This window comes from Falco naumanni, chromosome 6 (assembly GCF_017639655.2).
Source record: "Falco naumanni isolate bFalNau1 chromosome 6, bFalNau1.pat, whole genome shotgun sequence".
NCBI classification, from domain to species: domain Eukaryota; kingdom Metazoa; phylum Chordata; class Aves; order Falconiformes; family Falconidae; genus Falco; species Falco naumanni.
In genome coordinates, this window is record NC_054059.1 from 72,238,849 (window position 1) to 72,262,195 (window position 23,347).

Sequence of the window (23,347 nt, forward strand, 5' to 3'; positions counted from 1 at the left end):
AAGAGCTGAAACACTTAAATTTGGAGAAGAAAAGCCTGGTGGATAAAACCAAGGTTTCCAAAATCACAAGTGTAACAGAGGATTTAACTGCAGCACAATACTGGAACAAAAGGGTATTAAACGACACTAGCAGGAGTATGGTTTAAAACAGGTTAGAGACCAAGTACTTCTTCACATGGTGGCTAATGAACTGGTTGACAGTATTGTATTCATAAGATAATTCAAAGAAATTAATTGATAATAGATCCATTAAATGATACTAAAGGGAACAGGCAGGGAGGTACCCTCTCACATCCGTAATTCAGGTACAGTGGATACTGGGAAAGCACCAGAGAAAGAGCCCACAGACAGGAGGCTTGTATCCCTTCCTTAAACAGCAGCTCTTGAGCCCACAGACGGGAGGCTTGCATCCCTTCCCAAACAGCAGCTCCACTTGCTATTAGCAGATACAGAATGCTTGGCAAAATGGACCGTTAGCAGGACATTTCTTACATCCCCTAAATGCTCTCTCAGACTGTGACAATTTTCTGCTGAGGGGAAAAGCCTGAAGTTGTTTTTTTTCTACCTAGTCACCTTCATCAGCACTACTGTCAAGTTCTGGTCCAGTCTCCTCAAACTTTTTGCATCCACAGCATTGTCTAAGTTTCACAGCTCTATTACCAGCTATCTGAATCACCTCCTCCTCTTTGTTCTAACCTGGCTTCTATCAACTTCATTTGATGGAGCCTACTTCCTATGCTGGAAGAAACAGCGTACAGTCAATACTTCTAAAGCTTTGCATGCCACTTATGATGGCTGTTGTTGTTGTTGGGTTTTTGTTTTGTTTTGTATTTGAGAAGTAGGCTAAAGCACCTTGCCGTCAGTCTAGCACTCCTCACATGGGATATGTTCCATAAGCCTATGGTCATTCTTCCTGTTCTTCTCTGGACCTATTTCAGTTCAAACACATTTTTTGCGATAGCTCAGAACCTCACACAACACTCCAGCTATTTGTGAGCCACAGGATTATACAACACCACTGTAATGTCTGGTCTTATTTCTTTCCTAATTGCCCCATGTTTCATTTTCCTTTTGGCTTTCTTACTGCCTTGTCAAGCTTTCAGCTGACATTCCAACACAACAAACCACCATTAAGTCAAATGAAATAAGCTGACCACCACCACTGATGTGAAGAATATTACTTCCCCCAACACATACATATTTATCACTGAGTTTCCTCAACAATTTCACAGCTCAATGTATCTCAAATGTAACCTCAAGGTCTTCCCAGTTCTTATTTCTGGTTTGACCTTAGCTTTAGGTTACTCACAACAAGTACCAATAGGCTTTCTCATCTTCCTGCTAACCTTCCCTTCTAGATCCTTTAAGAAAATATTGAGCTGCACAGATCCTGAAAGCCTTCCACTGATAAACTACTTCCAGTCCCAGGTGACCACCTACTTCTCCCACTACCCAACAAAACCAAAACCCACTACCTCCACACCTCTGCAAGCCAAGCCCCAGAAGTCTTCAATCCATACTTTCCTTTAAGATCCTAAGTTCCACCTTTCAAAGGGAAATAAACAGTTTGCACACACCTAGTTGTTCACACTGTTATCCTACTAAACTTGCTTATTGCTTTGGCTTCATTTTTCCTCCTTACAGTTAGATCTTCAAAGGCCCTTAACAGAACCAATACTAAAATTAAATTCATTCCTGTTGCTATGTATTTAGTGTAATTGGAATCCCTAGCCACATCCAAATGAGCCGCTGAAATGCAAGTCCATGGTTCTTTCAAACAAAGCAGATTTAAGGGTAAGAATCTCTATTTTATCCTTACAGGAAAAAGCCTGTCAAGTCTGGTTCACAACTCTTCCATAGGAAGACTATATAAAGCCTTGGCTTTATATTATTTAAGGACAATTAAATTAAGTTTCTATATTGACAGGAAGAGCATTGAAAGATGAAAACATATGATTATTCTTTCTGTTCTTAGTGCAGAGCACAGCATACCTACCCATTTCCAAGCACTTCAAAATAAAAATAAACCTAATCTGCACAAATGCGTCATAAAAATTTGAATAGGCTGACAGTGAGATTTCCCTAATATTTGAATTTCCATCAGTTTTAGTCATATCACAGAATATGAAGTAAGGACACTCCTCAGATAGGGTGGCAGGATAAAGAATAGAGTGATGTGAACTTAAAAGTCTTTTACATACTAGACTATAAAGAGACTAAGTGTGTGGTTGAAGCCCCATCATGAAAGTTCTCCAAAGAAAGGTTAGACAAATATCAGCGGAGATATGTTAGTTTTGTTTTTTTTAATGAGAAAATGATCCTGTATAAGTCCAAAGAGGGATTTGGGAGATAACAGCAAGAGTAATAAGGTACCATTATAACCAAGAAAGTGCAAGTCTAAAAGCTTCTCTGCCTGGATATTGAACAGAAACAGGTTAATTAAATTAGATTGTTAACAGGTTAACTAAATAAAGGTTGTCTGCAAGACCACAGACTTTCTTGCAGCTGAGAAAAGCAGTACTAATAAATAAGCAATTTCCATTATTTTCATAATATGTCTTCTTATTCTCATTTTCTTCACATCAAATTTTAGGTGACTAAGGAAAGGCCAAATATCGCAAAGCCACCAAAGAACAAAGTCTTCAGAACTAAAAATCTTCTATTAATTGTTCAGTATGCTGTTTTTCTGGTATTTAGTTAACCTACAGACCATTAAAAATATGCATTCTTTATCTGTCTAAATATTTAAAGGAACAGACTAGCATACAAACACATCGAGAGTATTTCAAACTAAGTTATACTAAATTAGGCAAATCCTGTAGTCATAGAGTATTTTAGTATACAGTACAATACATGTTATGCAAGTGGTATTTGGTTTATATTTAAATTACTATCTTAATTTCTTCATTTTGATTTCTAATATAAATATCTTCCTGGATTCTCTTACCAATTTTTTGTCAACTCAAGGCCAAAAGCATATATACTGCTGAAAAAAATAGCCTTACCTCCATCGCTAATGCTGCTGTTTGCTGGTCATAATGATTCAGAAGATTAGGCATAAAGGTGGTATTGTAAGGCAGATCCTGGCACATCCGCAGGATGATGGGCTCACAAGAAAATAAACTGTGCCCTCTTGTGTGCCTCACCAAAATATCCAAAAGCCAAAGGTAACAGAACATCCAGCTAACAGCCATCCTTCCACACTGGGAATGGGGCCAGTTATTGAGCCCAGTCAGAAAGCTCTTTCAACTCCTCATGTACCCTCAGATTTCACTTCAACAGCAATATTTTCAGTCCTTGTTTAAGGTTCTTCAAAACTGGAATACTCTTTGTATACAACATTCTTAGCTCAGTCCAGAAGATGATGTATTTGAGACAGGCGTGTGAGAAATCTTGCCCTTTCTTTTCTCAGGATTATGTAGTATGTATTAGGTTAAGGTATTAAAATGTTTAACCACATTCCCACACAACTGACCCCATTGTGACAGAACAGCAGTCGAGTTACTTTCTTCTTTTGTTAGGTAACCTAGAATAAAAAACACAACAAACAGAACAGAGTAAAAAGCCTTGTAATTGATAAAAATATTTTAGCTCTAAATAGCCTGGCAGACAAATTGCCTCAAATTCTCATGAGCACAACTAGAGGGTACCTTGACAAATTTTAATCCCAGTTTTGGATTACTTCTGATGGAAAAAAACTGGTATGCTACAAAACTCTACCCGGAAGTGATGGTGAAAGTATGGAACGTATTTACTACGAAGAAAACATTTTTAGAAAACCTCACACTTTAAATGTAACTATGTGAACATTACAATTGTTGACCACATTGAAACCAAGTTATTTATGATTCAGCATCTCCACTGGTACATTCACATCGATAGCATCTCTTTAGTTGCATGGCCTCGTAACTTCTGCTGAATAATTATAAAACAAAAACAAAACAGTCACCACCACCAATACACAAGTCCCAACTTGCAGGAGTGAAGACTACTTTCTGCCCAACAAGCTACAGTCATGGTTTGGCTACCTGTGTTCAAATATGTAATTTTAGTCTTGTTGTAAAAAGCTTTTTTGTTGTCTCTAATCCATTTTACTTGCACACGTATCTCGTATCTTTCTCTCCAGAAACCACCATCACAGCTAAGGATAAGCCAGAAACAGCATTCTTTGACCACCCCTTTCTCCACACACTCTCAAAGGTGAAAATTGCAAAGGTAGCTCTGCCAGTTCCACTCTACCTATAGAGCCAATTTAAACAGCAATCATTGCCCGGGGCTGAAGCTGCATTTTCTCAGCACTAAGGGGCTGGAGTGGAACAAGCAGAATGGGGACTCAGCATATTGTGCTCATCAACTAGAGAAACAAACTGTGGAATTGGAGGCTAAGGCATGGAAAAAGTTGATAGGGTTGTCAGAGTACAGAGAGGCCCTGTTCTTATAACAATTTTGTCTTAAAGCAACAAAAATCGCAAAATTCAGTCTCTAACCAACTGCTTTAAAAAAAAATCATTAAAAAAGGTAACAGAAATTTAAAATTCTGTTTGAACCAGAAAACCCTAAGTACTTCATCAATATTCCCAAGAATAGACAACCACAAATTTGAACAGACTTCCAGTCTTGAGAGAGTAATGTTTTTTCCTTCGATATTCAGGAAGGGAAATAAATTCCACACATCAGAGAGGAAAAATTTTTCCTTTCTCCATAAAGCAAACTTAGTGAGAGGTACAAGAGTTAATTACCAGACTTCTATTGGTATCAGTTGGTCAAAAAAGTTATGTATGCACACTTTTGTTTACATAGGCCTATGTTATGGTCAGAAAAATTTAATAGTATATACCTCTTTAAACCCTCATACACTTTGTGGGTTGGACTAGATAATCTTGAGAGGTTCCTTCCAACCTAAACAATTCTGTGCTGCTCTTTCAGATCATGTGAGGCAATGTTTTTGGCTGTAGCTGCTCAAGACAGGCTGGTAAAAACAAACATGTAAATAGGAAAAAGACCAAGATGCTAAACATAACCACATTAAGTTCATTGACAACTTGCTTTCACAGGCTGCTTACTCTCTCACAGCTATTGACAGGGAACCCGTGTTTGAGGCAGCACTGAAGTACATGAAGAATACAAATAAGGAAACTGTTCTAAACCATGCCCCCCCCCCCGGAAAAAAAAAAAAAAAAAAAAAGGCAGAGAGAACTATCTGCACCTTAATTTAGGTGGCAGAACCAAGCAACACAGCTCAAATCACAGTGCCTTTCTTATGTTATGAGCCAAGCGTTGTCTGAAGAGCAGTCAACACACTGAACGTAAAAGATCAGAATTAGGCACAATATTTAAGACATGCTACATCTAACCACACCTGGCTGTAGTCCAATTTCAAGTTCATGTGGCTTTGAAAAGCTATGTCTTTCTGATCTAAGGCAGGCACATCTCAAGAGTTACTTTTTAAGAATTTGGCACCTCTCAAAAAAACCAAAGACCTGAACTATCCCATATTCCAGGCAGCATTGGCACCTCTCAAAAAAACCAAAGACCTGAACTATCCCGTATTCAGGCAGCATTACTTAAGCCTGAAGACTTCTGCATATTCTCACATGCTGACCAGAAGGATCACAAGTTACAGACAGACAAAACCAACTCCTACTTAGTTTTATACAAGGTGCCTAATCCTCTTTGAATCTAGTCCTTTGACTTTAACATTTTAATAATAGTTCACCAAAATAAGGAAAACAAGCTTTTTCAGTTCGCTGTCACCTCCACAACACTGGCTTCAAGTACCTTTTTCCTTTTTCCCAAACTCTTTGGCCACCAACTCCAAAAGACTTTATTCAACAACTTCAGTAAAGTCAATCTGCAGTATGGATTAGCAACTGACTGTTTAGCATGCACCCTGTAATTCAGGTGCCATTCCAGCAGCAATCAGTAGATAATGCTTCATAAAAGAGGTTCACCGTACTTGCACCAGTTATTCTGTTAGTTTGAACCAAGAACATTGGGCAAATCCAGGTCAGGATCTAGAGTCTTGGGAAAAACTCCAAGAACACTTCACACAAATCATCATATTAATGACATTCAAAGTAGAGACCCCAAACAAATCCACCCATCCTCTGAATTCCCCATAACCTCAAACTGGAAAAAAAACATACAAAAACGTAGATTCAACAAGCCACGAAAAGTTTTAACTGTGCAAAAAGCAGAAAAATTTTCATTGTGTTCTTTCAGGACTTTTCCATTTTATGCTCAAGATCTTATTATTATGTAGCATCATAAAGGACATAAAGCATATATTTACTAGAGATAAAAAAGAACATCAAATTATATAGCCTAGTTACCCAGTGCTCTTTCATGGAAAAAAAAAATCAAGGTGAAATGAAGAAAAAAAGACAACCATATCATTGCGAAAGGAGACAAAAGTTTTGCAAACAAGTATATAGATGACCTATTAATTGGTGTAGACAGATGAATGCTGTAATAAGCAATCCTTAGTGTCAAGACAGTTTCTTACCACAGATCCAGTTCAGTATACTCTTTGTTAAGCCTCTACATACGAAATTTTGTGGTTATTTTTATATGTACATAAAAACAAAAAGAAACGCTTTCGATGACACTGGGGATAAAAGAGGAGGAGGGGATACCTACCTACCTACCCCAAGGCACTGCAAAAAAACCCTGCAGGCAAAAGGGGTAGGAAACAGCTAGTTTGTTAGTGTGGTTATGGATTTATACATTATTTATAATCATAAGAAGCTCATCCAATTCCTGCTGTAAAGAATAAACTAGGCCATGCATAGATGACTATTATAAAGAGTGAAAATCATGAAATCAAAGTGTTGACTCGCACAAGTGAAATTATTCTTTTTTTTCAAATAAATTTCAGAGTTACAAAGGGAGCAAATCGGAGGGGGGCAATGAGGAAAAAAAAGTCATCAGACTTTAGAAGTATGTAGGTGGATCAATTCACAGTTAATCTGTCTCAGAGAAACAGGGTGATAAAACAACAAACTAGACGACTCCTGTACAAGTGAGAAGAGGAGAATGTCACCTTAGTCATTCCCCACCCAGTTCTGATCATGGAGAAAGGAACTCATTCATTGCATACCAGCACTGGTAGCTTTTCCCCAATCCATTCCCACCCACATGAAGGCACATTATTCTCCCAACTCCGTTTTAATTAGCCAGTGGGAAAGAAACCCCAGTGCTGTACTCTCCTGTTCCACTTCTGTTACGTACTAAGGGAGAACCACATTATAATTCCCCACATCCCCTACTTCAAATAGAAGGCCATGGAGGACAGAGGGCACGTGCTACACTCACCCATTCTTTCATGCTCCTCCTCACTGTACTAAAGGGCAGAATGAAGAGACGCACACTATCTCCTCTTCCTCCTCACAGTGACACCACAACAGTCCCTGCTCCCCGCAGGGAGAACAGAAAGGCAGAGGCACGATTCTCCATGCATATGGAGGGACAGGTCTAGCATCTCTCTGCATGAGTTCATATTGCATGGGAAATGGAGAGGAAGCTAGCTGTCATCCCTTAGACTGGAAGAGGAGGTAGGGTGCAGACTGAACTAGCATCCCCTTTCCCCCTATGTTTTAAAGCCAAAAGGAACAAGTGCACACACGGGACTAGCATCCCCTCAGATTCCTGCTGCATTGCAAAGGAAAAGGAATAATATATATGTACGGTAAGACTAACATCCCTTCCCCCGGGTCCCCACAGCTGCATTGCAAAAGGAAAAGTACATGGATCGAGCCAACATCCCCTTGGGTCCCTCCTGCACTGCAAAGGGAAAGGGGGGAGGGAGATGCACATGGGACTAGCATCCCTTTCCTCCCAGGTCGCTGCTACCACACTGCAACATGAAAGGAGGGAAGCGTGGGACTAGCAACCTCTTGGGTCCTCAATGCACTGCAGAAGAAAAGATGCACGTGTGTGGAGGGGGATCGGCACCCCCTCCCCCTCGGTCCCCACCACACTGCTGGGAGAGAGGGACAGCGGGTGCCCTTTCCTTTTGGATGCACACACAGCAAGCAGAAAAGGGGAGAGAGCGCACACGGACTAAAATCCCTCTCCCCCGCGTCCCCAGTGCACTGTGAGGAGAAGGAAGCGGAGTACCTGGGATTCGCATCCCCTCCCCTTGGGTGGCTAATGGAAAGGGAGGGGAAATGCATGGGACGAGCATCCCTTTCTGCTGGGTCCCCTGCGCACTGGCGGGGGCAGGGGGAGCGGGAACGCACGGGACCAGCATCTCCCGGCTCCCAGGCGCTGCAGAGGGACTGGGGGTGGATCCCGCACCTCCATGGCGTTCCGCGGAGGAGAGGACTAGCATCCCCCGTCCTTCGGCCGCCCGCCACATCAGAGTGGGGGACTTAACCCTCCGCTCCGCACACTCCCCCACCCAGAAGACGCTTGATGGCCGCCCCCCACAGCGCCGTCTCCGGGAGCCGGTGTCTCTACCCCTTAGCGAGCGAGACGGCCGCTGTGGGGATGAAAGAACAACATCACTGAGGGAAACCCGCTGCCCATCTCTACATCCCGCCCCCTCTCCGCGCGGCCCAGGTCCCCGCCGTTACCTCAGCGCGAAGTCCCGCCGCCGCGGCCCCGCTCCTTCCCTCAGGTGGCGGCGGAGGCAGCGGCCGCGCCTCCTCGCGCCCGACCCCGCCGCAGCGCCCGCCCCGCCCCGCGCCTCCGCCCCGCCCCCCCGCGCCGTCACGCCCTGCCGCGCCCCGCCCCTCTCCCTGCCGAAGCGAACCAGCCAATCAGAAAGAGCCGAGCAGGTTGCTAGGTCGATCGGAACCTCCGGCCGCTCTGCCTTCCCGCCCCCCGCTGGTAGGATCTGATTGGCTGGCGCCCTTGCCGGGGGCGGGGTGCCCGCGGGGAGCGGTTGCCATAGCGACGGGAAGCGGCCTTGCGGGAGGAGTAGGCCGCACGCCCGCGGGCGGGGAGGAGGCAGGTGACGGGAGGCCCGGCCCCGAGCTCGGGGGTCACCCAGGTCTCCTCAGACCTCAGGACACGGGAGTGGCCGCATCCCCTGGGAGAGAGTGGGGTACAGGGGGGTGCGTGGTGAGGAGGTATGGCCGCAGTGGGGCGCGAAGGGACGAGTGCTGTGGGGCACTGGGGGAACAAACGCGGTGTGGCATGGGGAAGGGGGTACAAATGCATCGGGGCACAGAGGGACAGTGGAAAGAGAGGGGAGCACAAACTCCGTGGGGGGTGTGGAGGGGATAACAGATACAGTAGGGTGCAGAGAGGGAGTCTGGCGGGGAGATGGAAGACCCCTGTGTGCACCAAGCACGGCCGGTGCTGTTAGCAAGGGGGTCTCCAAGGCACCCTGTGGTATAAACGCTACGGTGGGGGACACTGAGGCACAAAGGGCCTGGGTCTGCCCCTCTGCAGCGCTGTCAGGCCTGGGGGCAGCCCCTCTGCAGTGCTGTCAGGCCTGGGGCCCAAGGGGGTTGTTGTTGCCTTTGGGTGCTGGGAGAGATTTCAGTCTGTGGATGGAAGGAGTACTTAGAAATATTAATGCTCAAAAGGACAGTGCATAAAGTTGTCATGCAAAGAGTAGAAACTCAGTAAATGTGTGGAAAAGCATTGGTACCTAGAGACATACTTGTGAGCGGCTGAGGTTTGCTACTGCCTTTTAAAGTGGGCTGGGGAAAGCTATCGGGACATCGCAGGATGCGGGGACACTGGGCGGTGTAACTATGTGTTGCAGGACTAGGGAAGTTCTGGTGGACTTTGAGATAAAAACATCATAGATCATCCAACTGCAGAGCAGAATATAAATTCAGTGAGGTTGGAGTAGAAAGGGAAATGCTTTATTCTCTAGGGATAAAAGGGACCTTTCTGTTGTCTTATTTGGGGGATAAAAGGTGTTAGGGATCAATACTGATTAATTCCCCTGGGTGTAATGTCATTGGGACTATGCAGTGCTGTGACAGCTCCTGGGAGGACACTGGCCCTGTAGGACACAAGGAGACTGATGTGGAGCAGGAGTGGGAGTTGGTGCTTCTGGGCTTGGAGCAGATCCTGGAGAACATTTGTAACAAGGGCACAGAGGAGAGCAGTCAAGGATTATCACAACCAGGGAAGGGAAATTGCTGGGTTTATTGGAGACCAAAGAGGGTCTTTTGAAGCTGAGTGATGCTGTGGGGTAAAGGGGGTAGGATAGGATAGAATAGTTGCAGTAGGAAGGGACCTACAATGATCACCTAGGGCAACTGCCAGACTGCGTCTGGGCTGACCAAAAGTCAAAGCATATTATTAAGGGAATCTTCAAAATGCCTTTTAAACACTCACAGGCTTGAGCTATTTCCCACCTCTCTAGGAAGCCTGTTTCCATGTTTTCCCACCCTCTTGGTAAAGAAATGTTTCCTAATATCTAATATCTGAATTTCCTCTGACACACCTTTGAGCCATGGTTATGAAGAGAATCGGTATGGAAGTTAAAGCAGCATAGCAAGGGCATGGGTAGGGGGCATGGAGGAGCACAAGGGGGGTTGGGTCTGTTGGTTATTGGAGAGTATCACCTCTGCGATGGTATAAGGAGGTATCGATGCTTTGGTGGGCATCATGGAGCAGTGAGGAATGCAATTAGTTATTCACCGCCTGGGGTAAGGGGGATCGTAGGGGTACACAAGCCTTGCGTTCTTGTGCACAGGGACATTTCTAGCACACCCTGGCAGGGGTAGAGGTGTTGGTCTCAGGTGGTGCAGGGTACAACAGAGGTGGTGGTGCTGGGGAAGTCAAAAATACCAGTAGCACAAGGTGCTGCAGGTGTTTGGGTTTATCAGTGCTGTGGCAATGCTGTGCTCTGGGGTTTATTGATGCTGTAGCATTGGTACCACAGAGATCCTCAAAGCCAGCTGGGCAAACCTCTGTGTCAGGATCACAGAGCCTTCCACAGCACTGGGAACAATCGTGACAAGGCTGATGCGGCAGTGGGGAACACTAGCAATATCATGCAGCCAGAGTGGCCATATTAACTGAGGACAGGGCATCACTGTGCAAAGTGCAGGTGCCGAATGTGGAAGGCTGGATGATAGCAGTGCTTTGCAGCTTGTGGGTTAAGGGCTAGCTAGAGGGAAAGGAGTGCAGTATTGGCCTCCTTGTTGTAAATCATTGTAAATGTGCACTTAGCCTCCTGCCCTTCTCCTCTTGCCATCTTTCTAAGTGTTCCCTTACATTTGAGGATCTGTTTCACATTATCTGTTCCACCCAGAGCTATCCTCTTGGAATTTTTCTATTTTGAATGCCCTGTAGTTTGGCGTACATTCTAGATTGTTTTCCTGTTACTGCTCTTTAAAGCGTTTCTGCCATTGCATCAATCATCACACTGTTTATTGTCAATATAATAATTTACAATAAAAAATACTTTCCTGTCTGAGCTTAAGAGTGATTCAGTTGAATTCCATTTATTCGCAACTGAACTCCTCGACTGTGCTATTGTCGTCACATGGATCAATGTGATTAGGCTCTTTCTCTGCAAAATGCATCCTTAAACCTGAGTGCACCAGGCTCTGTTGAACTGCAAAGGCTGACTGCTATAGGATGTGGTCAAAAACACTAATAAAGCAGGTCTGCTTCTGAAGGACTTGTTTTGAGTATGGTTTGCACAAACCTCCGGAATGCTAGAGGGTTAAGCAGAGATTAACCTAGCTAAAGGAAATTATTCCAATGCCCTTGGTTAATGTGATATGATCATTATGTATTGTTAATCTTTCTTAAATGCAATTACATTTTTTAAACCAAGGGCTTGAGTCAACTTGTACTGAAATCAGTGAAAGTATTCCATTGGCTTCAGCAGGATTTTGATCTTGAAATTGTCTTGCTGTTAGACCATGCCATTCATGTTTCCTGCCCTGTGAAATTACGTGTGTTTTCTCCATACATCTCAAAAAGCACAAATCTCTTGGATCCCCACTCAGTATATCCTTTCATTCGAACTGTGAACCATTCCTAAGTACTCTCTGGCTGTAGCAACCTGGGTAGTTTTGCTCTTTAACATTTGTGTTCTGGAGATCTCTGACCAACTTAGTGTGAGGTTAATCAAACAACCAGCTTGAAAACTCTATGTACTCACAAAAATTGGTCTTTCCCCAGTCTTTCCCACAAAACTCTTTTGCACCGGTATTTACTATGCCTGCCACCTGCTCCTACATTGCCTTTTTATTTTTCCTAGAAGAATAACAATAGATAATTTCTTTAGCACCATGTGTCAATAGCTTTTCCTCTCTGGGTCAACCAACATTTCCCTTAGAGCTTGATTTCTTGTTAACCTCATCTCATGTCTCTTGCTGGCTGAATGTTTTCAGATCAGCTGAGCTTGATCAACTTCATCCCAGGATACATGAAGAACAAGCCGGAGCAATCTCTGGAATGTTATTTTGGGCAGCCAGTCCAAAGATAACAACCATTGCAGAAGAAAAGTGGGGCCCTGGCTAACAGCTTGACAATCACTGGTCTGCACAGTGCACCAGCTGCTTTTTAATGTGCACTGAGCAAGCTGCTGCTGCAACCTCAGTGTCACAAAATCATGGAATCATAGAATTGTTCAGGTTGGAAAAGATCTTCGAGTCCAAAGATCATCCAAAGATCATCAGATCCAACTGTTAAGCTAGCACTGGTGTCACGGATTAACTCTGATCAGAGTTACTCTAGACTCTTGAGGAAACCAAATTAGCTGTCAATCCTGCCAGGGATAGGGCATTCAGGGTGAAGACAAGCGCAGGTTTTCCTTTAAGGAACAGGTAGCTAAACTTTGGTAAACCAAGTCTCTTCTTAGAATGCCTATAAAAAACTTGCAGTCCAGTTTTTAGGCTAGCTGCATGTTACAGGTAAGGTGCTTCTAGATTTTCTAATGCTGCTGGCTCCTTTGATGCATCCCATGAAGTTCAAGGTCACCTACTAAGTAAGGGCACGGAGTCCCAGCATGTACAGCGTGCCTTTGAGGAACCCCAGTAAAACACATGTGCTAAAGTGACACTGCACAGTTCTGACTTCACCGAAGAATTCATCCTGTAAACACAGGCTGCTGAGGTTGGACGTGGAATTGCCTCCCTCCCCTTGTCACAACTTTGTGTAGCTGAGGAGGTGAGGAGCAGAGTGGATGGTGGTTGTGTGACTGTGCTAGCCAAGGGCTAATGAGGGAGGGCTGGCAGGCTGGCACATCGGGTACAAAGTTAAAACGTTTGGCTACACTCACCTTTTTGCCTGATAGTACCTGCCTTTGCAGCCCTGTTTACACATCATGCTCGAACATCAAATGCGATTCAGGCAGTTTTACAGCATGTGCAGCTGGGAATATGACTTCTGCCAGGTTCTGAGCCACATTTTTGGCACGGAAGGCTCTCAGCAGGGTCCAGAGGCACGACTGTCTCTTTGGACTACGAGCTGCTAACACACCAGTTCACAGAGGTGCTTTGTGAACGCAGCTGCTCCAGCACCAAGCAAGCATGTCTGCGTAGGGAAACTGGAACATGAATCCAGGGTTGGGAGTGTGCTGCAGTGACAACTGATGTTTTTGTGACTAATGTAGAAGGTTGTCCCTGAAAAACAGGACACGGTTGCCTGAACCTGTTTTTTTGGCAGTGGAGCTGTTTCTGTAGCTTGTAATGTTGCATTTCTGTGCATTGAAAAGGGCAGGGGCCTTGCAGAAAACCAAACCAAAACAAAACAAAAAAAACAACCCAGTAAGTGATCCCATCAAATGTGTATCCCAAATACACCTACTCAGTTACACAAGAAACCTCTAACATTGGCCAACTACCGAATGTGCAGCTTTGAAACCTTACTAAGTCTTTTAGCTTTCAGTGGCTTCTCTGGGAAGTTAAAATTGCAGTGTGCAGACAATAAGATAGTTAAGGATCTCCAGCAAAAAAAACCAAAAACAAAGAAACAGAAAGAACTCAGAGTCTTGTAATGAACTTATTTTCTAACCACGAACCATATTACATCACCAGATACAGAAAGATGTAACAGATTTTTCTTTTTTCTTTTTTCTTTGTATTTGTTTGATTCCATAATAACTTAGGAAAGAAAGGGAGGAAAAACTAATCAAAAAGGTCATGTGCCCGGACAGATCCTGCAGTGGGTTTTGAAGATCAATCTTCCATTGATCTAGACCCAAATTCTGTCTGGGGAACTGGGCTTTCACAAAGATATGTCTTGTGAACCTCAGAGCTGTATTAGCTAGAAAGATCCTTTCGCTGGGTGGGTTTTGAGCTGCTTGAGTTCAGGGTAGACTGGCAACACAATCTTGGAGTTATTTAGTAGATTTGCCTTTTCTTTTGTTCCAAAAGTCCTATTAATCACCTTGCCACCGCGAAGCTTTAAAGCGATCTGAAGTGTTTACAGAAAAATTGCCTAATAACTATATGCAGGGAACTGAGATATTTTTTAATGTGGTAAAGAAATGACTTGGTTTTCAGGCTCCTGCAGCTTAAGCCTCCAGCTTGGAAATTGGATGCCTGAGGTGAGCAATGACATTATCCTGCGGAATCCAGCTGCAGGATAGAAGATGAAGGAAAAAAAGCTTTTCCTATGTTTGGGCAAGAATTTATGAACAAATGACTTTGAACGAAGTCCAGTTACTTTGTGGCACAAAAGGGAAGGGAAAATTTTGTTAAATGCCCAATTTACTTCACATTGAATTTTTTGTTTAAAAGAGCAGCACAGTCAGTCCAAACCATTAAACCAATCTGCCTGAACACAGGACCCTGAGAGATTGCAGCCAATTCTAGACCACTCTGGGTTTTATTCTTTCAGTTAAGTGTCAGAGAAGCAAATTGGCCCTTTGAGACTTGGCATTATATGCCCATCAGAATCAGTAAAAACCAAGCTAGTGTTACTTAAGTAGATGCATAAGTTATCTCCAGTTCTCAGTGCCAACAACTGGAAAGAGAATTTTTGTGTACTTTCTAGCTCACTGCAAATACCCTGTTGTGATCATTCATCCAGTAAAAATCAAAGGCATATTCAATAACATTTGTGATGGGGAAGACCCGCTTAATTATTAATTATTTATATGAAATTAGCACACAGAGATTCCATTAGGAAATCTGGCCTTTACTGTCACAGTTACTGTGGGTAGAGAAAATGAAAGGCCTTACCCTAACTGACTTCCAAATACATCTTACTTGTATCATTGCTGTGCTATGAAATCATTGGATTCCTTCTTACAATTGTTTGCTTTTCACTTACATACATGTAATGGAGTAGCACAGAGGTAATGTTGGTCTTTGTTCTGTTCAATTTTCGTAGCCATTGGTGCTGACAAGACACCAGAGGATCCACCATCTCCTAAATCTATGGCATTTGCACCTCCTAGAAACGTGGATGGCCCCAAGCTACAGACCAGGATGAGCATGTGGACTCCGCTGAACCACCAGCTCATGAATGACAAGGCAAGTTCTGTGCAAATGGCTGAATTTCATAGAATCACAGAATTGTTGAGGGTCGAAGGGACTTCTGGAGATCTAGTCCAGCCCTCAAGGCAAAGTCAGTTAGAGCACTTGCTCAGGATCTTGTCCAGTCGGTTTTGCATATTCTTAAATCCCAAGACAAATTCTCAGGTTCACTTCACAGATTCTCATGTCCTAGAAAAAATTTACTATGTTTTTGCCTGTGTAGGTCATAAGTAATCTAATAAGAACTTAAAGATTAGAGGTATGTATACATCAAACACACATACAGTCTTTTATTATGTATACATATATATAAAAACTAATGTTATGTAAAAATGGAAAGTTCTAATGTATGTTGTTTAAAGCACACAAGAATTTAGTTCAAGTATTGTTATTTTGCCAAATCAGTTGTTTTTAAACAATAAATGTGTATCCATGTCTTGGTGAAATTTACCAAATGATTCTTTTTCTGCACCAGAAGACTTCAGATTAACCCCAGAGCAAACTGAGTGTCAGTGTAAGTTTCTGAGTGGCCAGAGTGCTCCATCTCAACTTGTAGGAGAGACCTTTGTACGCATGCCCTGGGTTCTCTGCTTAGCCTTGCACTGACGAGGCTAGCTTGGTATTTTGGAAATTGAAGTGATGCACTCAATTTATAAATAATGAGATGCATTTCCTAACCTCCCACTCTGTATACTATATCTGGGATCTGCTAATGTAACTGTGGGGGTTTTGGCTCATGTATCACCAGGAGCATATACCTCCCTCAGAATTCAGTTTAAATTTCTCTTGATGATTCATAGAATTTAACCCAGAGAGGGCCATTACATCATGTAGTCTGGCTTCCTGGATTTCTTGGGCCCTCTTGTTTTGCGCAGTTCTCCCAGTCTTCAGCTCAGTTACTAGAATTTGGCTAAAAGGTATCTTCCACAAAGGTATCCAGACTTCCTTGGGGGCTAAGAATCTTCATTCCTTATGAAATGAAAATTTCATCACTTCCCTGATAATATTCTCATGATTAATCCCCTATACCATGAAAAGATGAAACCTTGTCTCCTGTCTGAATACCTCTAGCATTAGCTTCCATCATTTAAATCATCCTCTGCCAGCTTATTAAACTATTCTGTAACCAGTATTTTTGCTTTGTGGAAGGACTTTTACCCTGCTTCAAGCCAACACTTGAACTTTTTTTGATAAACTAAACAGATTGAGCTCTTTGAAGTCCTTTCAATCTGGCATATTCTCCAGCCTTTGAATCATTTTAATGTCTGTTTCCTACACCCTTTAAAACGTATTTTCACGGATGCGCATCACTGTGCAATAAAGTATGATCTAACTAGAAATAAGTATGTGGGTAAAACCACCCTTTCCTACCTTCTTACTGCTCTGCTCCTTAGGCAGTCTGATGTTGCATTAGGCTGCAGCAAAACTTTTAGGAGCTCATATTGGATTGTTGTATACTCCAATGCTTCATGATGTTCCAAGTAGGAAAGAACATACCATAAGCTCCAAGCCCTGTGCTCAGTGATGAAATTCATGATTAAAAGTGTTTGCTTATTTCTGATCCAGGTTTTAAAGCACTGACCTGCCTGAAACTCCTTTTTGTGTATCACTACACTCCTCTGCAGTGTTAGCAGGAAAAAAAAATAGTGTCAACAAAAATATTGCTGACAGCTGAAATCAGGAGATAATCTAATTGACATATATAGGGAGCTAGGGAGTGAGAAGGCACCTTTTTCATACAATCATATCTTTGTTCATTTTTGCACTCTTGAGCTAAGAGAAAGAATGAAGAGAGAAAAGAATTTATAGATAGAAGGCGTGTGAAAAACAGGGAGAAGATGAAAACATAGACAGGAGAGGTGTGTAAGAAATGTACTTGTTAGTAGATCAGGCAGTGAGGGGCAGGAGTGGTGGGAATTCAGAGCTGATCCAAGGCAGAAGCATTTAATCTCTAGCTAAACAATTGTTAGGAGCAGAGCCAAGAATCGTTAGTATCGAAAATCTGCTACCTGTCTAATTTTGAGTAATTCTGGGGGTACTCCACCAGTAGTTCCTGTAGGTTTCCCTGGATTCTCAAACATGCTCAAGAGTACATTTGTCTGCATTGTTGGTAGGACCCAGCTCTCTCCTGGGTATTGTACATCCCAAGTCCTGCTGCCCCTATCTGTGGTTTTCTGCCCTTACAGCAGCGGTTAGAACAGAAAAGACTTTCCAGGGTGTTACAACCGAGACATGGGCAGTCATGATTGTTTTAAAGCCAGGATCACCATCAGGGACAGGCCAAAGTCAAGAAGCCAGAATTAGGAAACCTCAAATTATGCATCATTCATGGGCAGAAAACCAGAGGTGGAGCCTTAGATTTGCCAAGGTTGTGCTAAACTTAAGGATGAAGTAAAGGTAGGAGACAGGGCAGCCTGCTCGCCTGCAGCAAAACTGGACAGGCTTCAGCACCAGTCCTGTTGAGCACAGGGCTGTGCTGTCTTTAGGGAAAGACTGGAAGCTGGGAGATGATTTGCCTTCTGCTGGGCATGAGGTAGAAGAGCCCCCAATGGCATTTGCAGCAAAGGGTGGACTGTGGAGGGATTTGCCAGACAGCCTTGAACTTGAGCTTATTTAAAACTACCTTTAAAAGTAGATTTAAAAAAAAAATCTTTTAAAAAAAGATTTAAAAGACATGGATGTGAGATAGCAGATCTCAGGAGCAACCTAGGCCTCAGGCTGCATCCAAGGCCAGCCAGCTTAGGCACGCTATAGGTACAGTTCCAAGGCCTTGGAGGAGAGGACAGTAAACATGGGCTTGATTAAGGCAGTGGATGATTATACCAATTTTGGGCCATTCTGTTGCTAATTAATGCTTCCAAGTGCCTGGAGTAGGCAGAACTTTCTGACAGAGCTGGCTCAGATGTATCTCCAAGAATGCTGAAAGCAACTATGTGTCTTTCTTTGATCAAAGACCATTAACATTGCTTTCAGTTATATAAATAGTTCCCTGCTTCCCTTGAATTATCCAACACAAAACTTAGATCTTCAACTATTCATCACTTGCTTGTGGCAAATCCTTTTCCAGGTTCAGCTTGTAAGGTTGTGGGTTTTTTTTTACTTTGCCAAGTGTCCCACATGCAAATAAAGCAAATAATAACTGTCAACATACAAATAAAAGAAATGTCATTTCCCACCCCTCGCAAGTGACACTCCTGCTGAGAGAGACAGAGCTAACACTGTCAACTGCTGCACCAGACATCAGCACTGATAATGTCTTTCTCTGCAGGAACCTTCTTTGCAGGCTGTCATAGCAATAACATGTTTGGAGTTTATAATGATCAAGCATGTTTCCTAGTTGTGGTTAATAGCTGTTTTCATGTGCAGTTATAAGCTGAGCTTTTTCCTCTTTGATCTGTCTTCTGGGAAAATAATTTACAGCATTTCCTCACTTCCCAGGTCACAATCCTGAGTATAGAAGGCAGTTTTGTGGTAGTGGGAAGCTGCGTGTTAGTGCTTTCAGGTCTAGCTCCCTATGGATAAAGGTCAACATCATAAATCCTCTGCTGTATTTTGATACTGATCATCCTTCTTGTTAGTTGTCACTGTAAAGTGGCCAGGGAACGAAGACTGGTCTTACTATCTTACTCATAACAATCTTGCTGCATTAAGATTGAAGCCATCACTACAGCTGTGTGATAGCTACCCATGCTGTATCCGTTCTAGGAGACTTCAGGTGCCCAATGTCTCCAACTCAGGAGAACTGAGATTTCTAAAATAAAGAGGTGGGAAGCTCAGCTTCTGGTCTCACAAAGCATGTGAGACACCACACATCACTGTATAGCCAAGAGAATAGAGCACTGTGTTGGCACATCATGTGTGCAGCAGCTGCAAAGAAAGGAGCTGGAGATGAGAGGTAGCACAGTGCAGTCGGTCTGCAGAGCTATCTTTCAGTCATGCACACATAGCCCCTGAACTTCAGGGAGTCTTCTTCAGTGAAAGGAACCTTCCACAGGAGCCAGCCTGTAGAGCTGAAGAAGATGAGGAAGGAGTAGATGAGGCCCTCCTCAGACAACTGGACACAGGCCTTGGTCCTCATGGGGAACTTTAACCACCCCAATATCTGCTGAAAGGGGAACACAGCAGAGCACATGCGATTCAGGAGGTTTCAGGAGTGCATTGATGATAAGTTCCTGACACAGGTCATCAAGGAACCAACAAGGGAAGATGCTCTGCTGGACCTCATATTTACAAAGAAGGAAGAAATGGTTGGGGATATGAAGAATCACAACCCTGGCCTTCAGGAGAGCGGACTTTGACCTCTTCAGGGATCTGTGTGGAAGAATCACGTGGGATGTGGTCCTGGAGAGAAGAGAGGTGCAGGAAAACTGATTGATTTTCAGACTTTAGTAAGGCTTTCAATACTGTCTACCATAACATCCTCATAGGCAAGCTGATGAAGTACGAATAGTGAGTGAGGTGGGTTGAAAACTGACTTACTGGCTTCAAAGGATTGTGGTCAGCTGCATAGATTCCAGCGGGAGGCTGGTCATTAGTAGAGTATGCCAGGGACTGACACTGGGGACAGGATCATTTAAAATCTGTATTAACAACTTGGATGATGGGGCACCCTCAGCAAGTTTGTAGACAATACAGAACTGGGAGGGGGAGTTGATAGACCAGATATTTGTGCTCTCATAAATCATAGAAAGACAGAACAGCCCAGATGGGAAAGAACCTGAAAAGATCATCTGATCATCAACTTTTCATGGGAAAGGGAGCCTAGATGAGATTATCTAGCCTCCTGTCCAATTGTGTCTTGAAAACTTCCAGCAATGGGGACTCTACTACATCCCTGAGTAGGTTGTTCTAGCCATTAAGAGAGACCCTGACAGGCTGGAGAAATGGACTGACTATCTGGAAAGCAGCTTGGGACAGAATGACCTGGAGTTCCTGGTGAATACCAAGTTACCCATGAGCCAGCAAAGAAAGCCAGCATAATCCTGGGCTACAATAGGAAGACTGTAGGTGGCAGGTCAAGGAAGATGATCCTTCTCCTCTACTCAGCACTGCTGAGGACAGATCTGGAAGGCTGTGTCCATTCATGGGCTCCTCAGTACAAGAAAGACATGGACTTAATGGAACAAAGCCAGTGCAGGGCTGCAAAAAATGATTTAAGAAATTGGAGAACCTGATGTATAGGGAAGGGTTGAGAGATCTGAGGTTGTTCAGCCTAGAGAAGAGAGACTCATGGAGGACCTTATCAATGTGTATAGATATCTGATGTGAGGGGGTAAAGAAGACAGAGCCAGACTGTTCTTGGTGGCATCCACTGAAAAGACAAGAGGCAACAGCCACAAACTGAAATACAAGAAAATCCATTTAAACATCAGAAAAAATGTTCTTACTGTGAGGGTGATCACACACTGTAACAAGTTTCCACAGAGGTTGTGGAGTCTCCATCCAAGAAGAAATTCAAAATCCATCTAGATGTGGCCCTGAGCAACTTGCTTTAGTTGACCCTAGCAGGGAGTTTGGGCTAAAGGATCTCCATAGGTTTCTCCCAAACTCTTCCATTCGGTGATTCTGTTTATATTTCGTAGATTGTTTTTCAGGCTGTATTTTTCTTAGGACATATTGGATCCTCTTTACATACTAAATTTTATTTGTGTGTGTATGTTTTATAGGTATTTGAAGAAAGAAGAGCCCTGCTTGGAAAATGGGTAAACTTTTAAAATATATATTTAAATACAACTAGATTTCTGAACTGATCAAGACATTACTACGATGGGAATGTAAAACCTATCCTGTTTTGAAGATGCAGTTAATTTTCCTGATGTGAAAGTGAGCTGCAATGCTCTACTTGTGAGGAAAGCAGAGGTGAAATTCCCTCAGTGCCCACATTCTGTAAGCTCTGAACTTGGGAATTCATATTCCATCATCAGAATGACCTGAAATGGGATAAGAAACCCTGGGAAAAGTCTGTGAAGTCTTCAAAGAAGATACTGACATTTAGGTATTGCCACTGCCTGCTAGCAGGTCTTTGAAACCTGTAATAAATGACATGTTATCTACTGAGTGCACCCATATGGTTCCTAATACAGTAATCACTAAGCACCTCACAATTTCTTACTGTCGTTATCTTCACAGCTCCCACATCAGACAGGGAAGTACTGTCACACTGTTTTGCAGATGGAAAAATGAGGCACAGAAAGACATGAGATAGGGTTTGTCTGCCCCAACCACAAATGACTTCACATTAGGCATTCAGGATGGGGTTTCTCTGGCCGGGTGTGTATGTCTGAAACATAATATTTAAGCCTGGCTAGTCTGGTCATCACAGGCTCCTTGAAGAGTCAACAGAGAGAAAGTGGTACTTCCAGAGGGTAATTAATCTCACTTAAAGTAGGATGAAAGATCAGCCCTCTGGAGATGCCTGTCTTTCCATAGCCTATGAAAGGACTCACAGCTGGCTGCTTGAAAGGAATACAACTCTAACTGACCTACTCAGGAAGCTGATGGCAGAGCATGCACAAAATTTGCCCTAGTCCTAAGCTCACCCCTTCAATATCGCCTTGTACTTTCTCTTTTACAAGGCAAAATCCATTTACAGGCCATTATGGGAAAGCAGCTGTGATTTCTCAGTGTCCTGTGCAAACAGGAATACAGACTCAGGGACTTCATTGCAATAAACGAATGAATTCAGTTGAATGTATTAATGTGTAGTAACTGTATGGCTGAGCCCTGTGCACACCTTTATAAATGGAACCAAAGAACCAGTTACATGGTCACATATGATACACAAGTGGAACAGAAATATAGGAATGATGCTCCTTACCAGCACTCTTTGGTAAAGAGTATTTGCACAGTAATTTTATTTGAACTGTGATGCTTGTTCTTTATGCCTGATAGGTCACTCATGGAATTATTTTGTATATGAATTGGTACTTACAGATAAGTATTTTGATTTTAAGCTCATAAAGTTAATTTATCTTTATAAGAAATAAGCTTTCCATAACTTGATGACATGCATGTGTTTTGATAATTAGGAATTTCATGGACACCAAGAAAACAAAATAATTGAGCGATTATTGTTCAAAAAACACCTTCTAGCATGATAGTTAGTAACTGACAGAGCTGTCTCTTGAAAATGATTGGATGTTTCAAAATGCCAGAGCGTATACTGGCAAAAGGGCGAAAATGTTTTCATTAGAACCCCCACTGAAAGAGCCAAGATCTGGAAAGAGCCTTCCTCCAAACACACAAAAGAGTGCTGAATCATCTTCTGAAAGGTTAAATTTTTGATCCCTCATATGACATTAGATCAGTAGCTCTCATCGTGCTCCTTCAGACCTAATTCTCCTTGTGCTTCTGTCATCCATCATGCCATTGAAAAGGGTGCAGAAAGCACAAAAGCTGCTTTTAACTCCCTTCAAAGCCTCTGACATTGTAACATCTGGTATGCAAAGCCTAGAGCACTCTGAGTTTGAGAGAGACTGTGTCAAGAAATCACAGTGCTCTGGGCAGGAGGTTTTACATTGGTTCACATATTCAGTGTAGCTGTAAATGCTTTATTGTGAAACTGGAAGGCTGAAGTCTGTCGGAAGTCCAAAACTGTTAAGCGTTTTCTGTAGCATCTGGATGATGGAATGGAAAGTACCTACTCATCTGCAGATGATGCCAGGCTCAGGGGGATTTCATTAACTTTGAAGATTAGAAATCAGAATGAAATAATCGGCTGTTTGATAAGGGCAAGTGAAAAGTGCTGCATGTAAGAATGGCATTTATAAAAACTGCAGATCTGAGAAAACCCAAGTGTGCAGCAGTTCTGCATAAAAAATTGCTGGGAATTATGGTGGATCACAAACGGAATATAAACTGACAATATCTTATAATTGTAATAAAGAGAAATATCCCAAGGAGCTGTCTGAAAGGCAGAGCCATCCCCAGTTCTGGTC

General features: G+C 43.0%; 2 protein-coding genes across 2 annotated transcripts in view; one reads left to right on the forward strand and one right to left on the reverse strand.

Annotated features, from left to right (window-relative positions):
- FZD3 (frizzled class receptor 3) overlaps positions 1-8,678 on the reverse strand; it is a 61,489-nt gene extending 52,811 nt beyond the window's left edge. Inside the window, exons 1-2 of the mRNA XM_040599074.1 lie at positions 8,577-8,678; positions 3,006-3,526 (exon numbers count right to left, since the gene is read on the reverse strand). Of these exons, the coding sequence (XP_040455008.1) occupies positions 3,006-3,194 (189 nt within the window). The 5' untranslated portion in view covers positions 3,195-3,526; positions 8,577-8,678. The remainder of the gene's footprint in view (positions 1-3,005; positions 3,527-8,576) is intronic.
- Positions 8,679-8,921: 243 nt separating this feature from the next.
- FBXO16 (F-box protein 16) overlaps positions 8,922-23,347 on the forward strand; it is a 39,503-nt gene continuing 25,077 nt past the window's right edge. The window contains 3 exon segments of the mRNA XM_040599524.1: positions 8,922-8,995; positions 15,265-15,407; positions 21,077-21,112. Of these exon segments, the coding sequence (XP_040455458.1) occupies positions 15,312-15,407; positions 21,077-21,112 (132 nt within the window). The 5' untranslated portion in view covers positions 8,922-8,995; positions 15,265-15,311.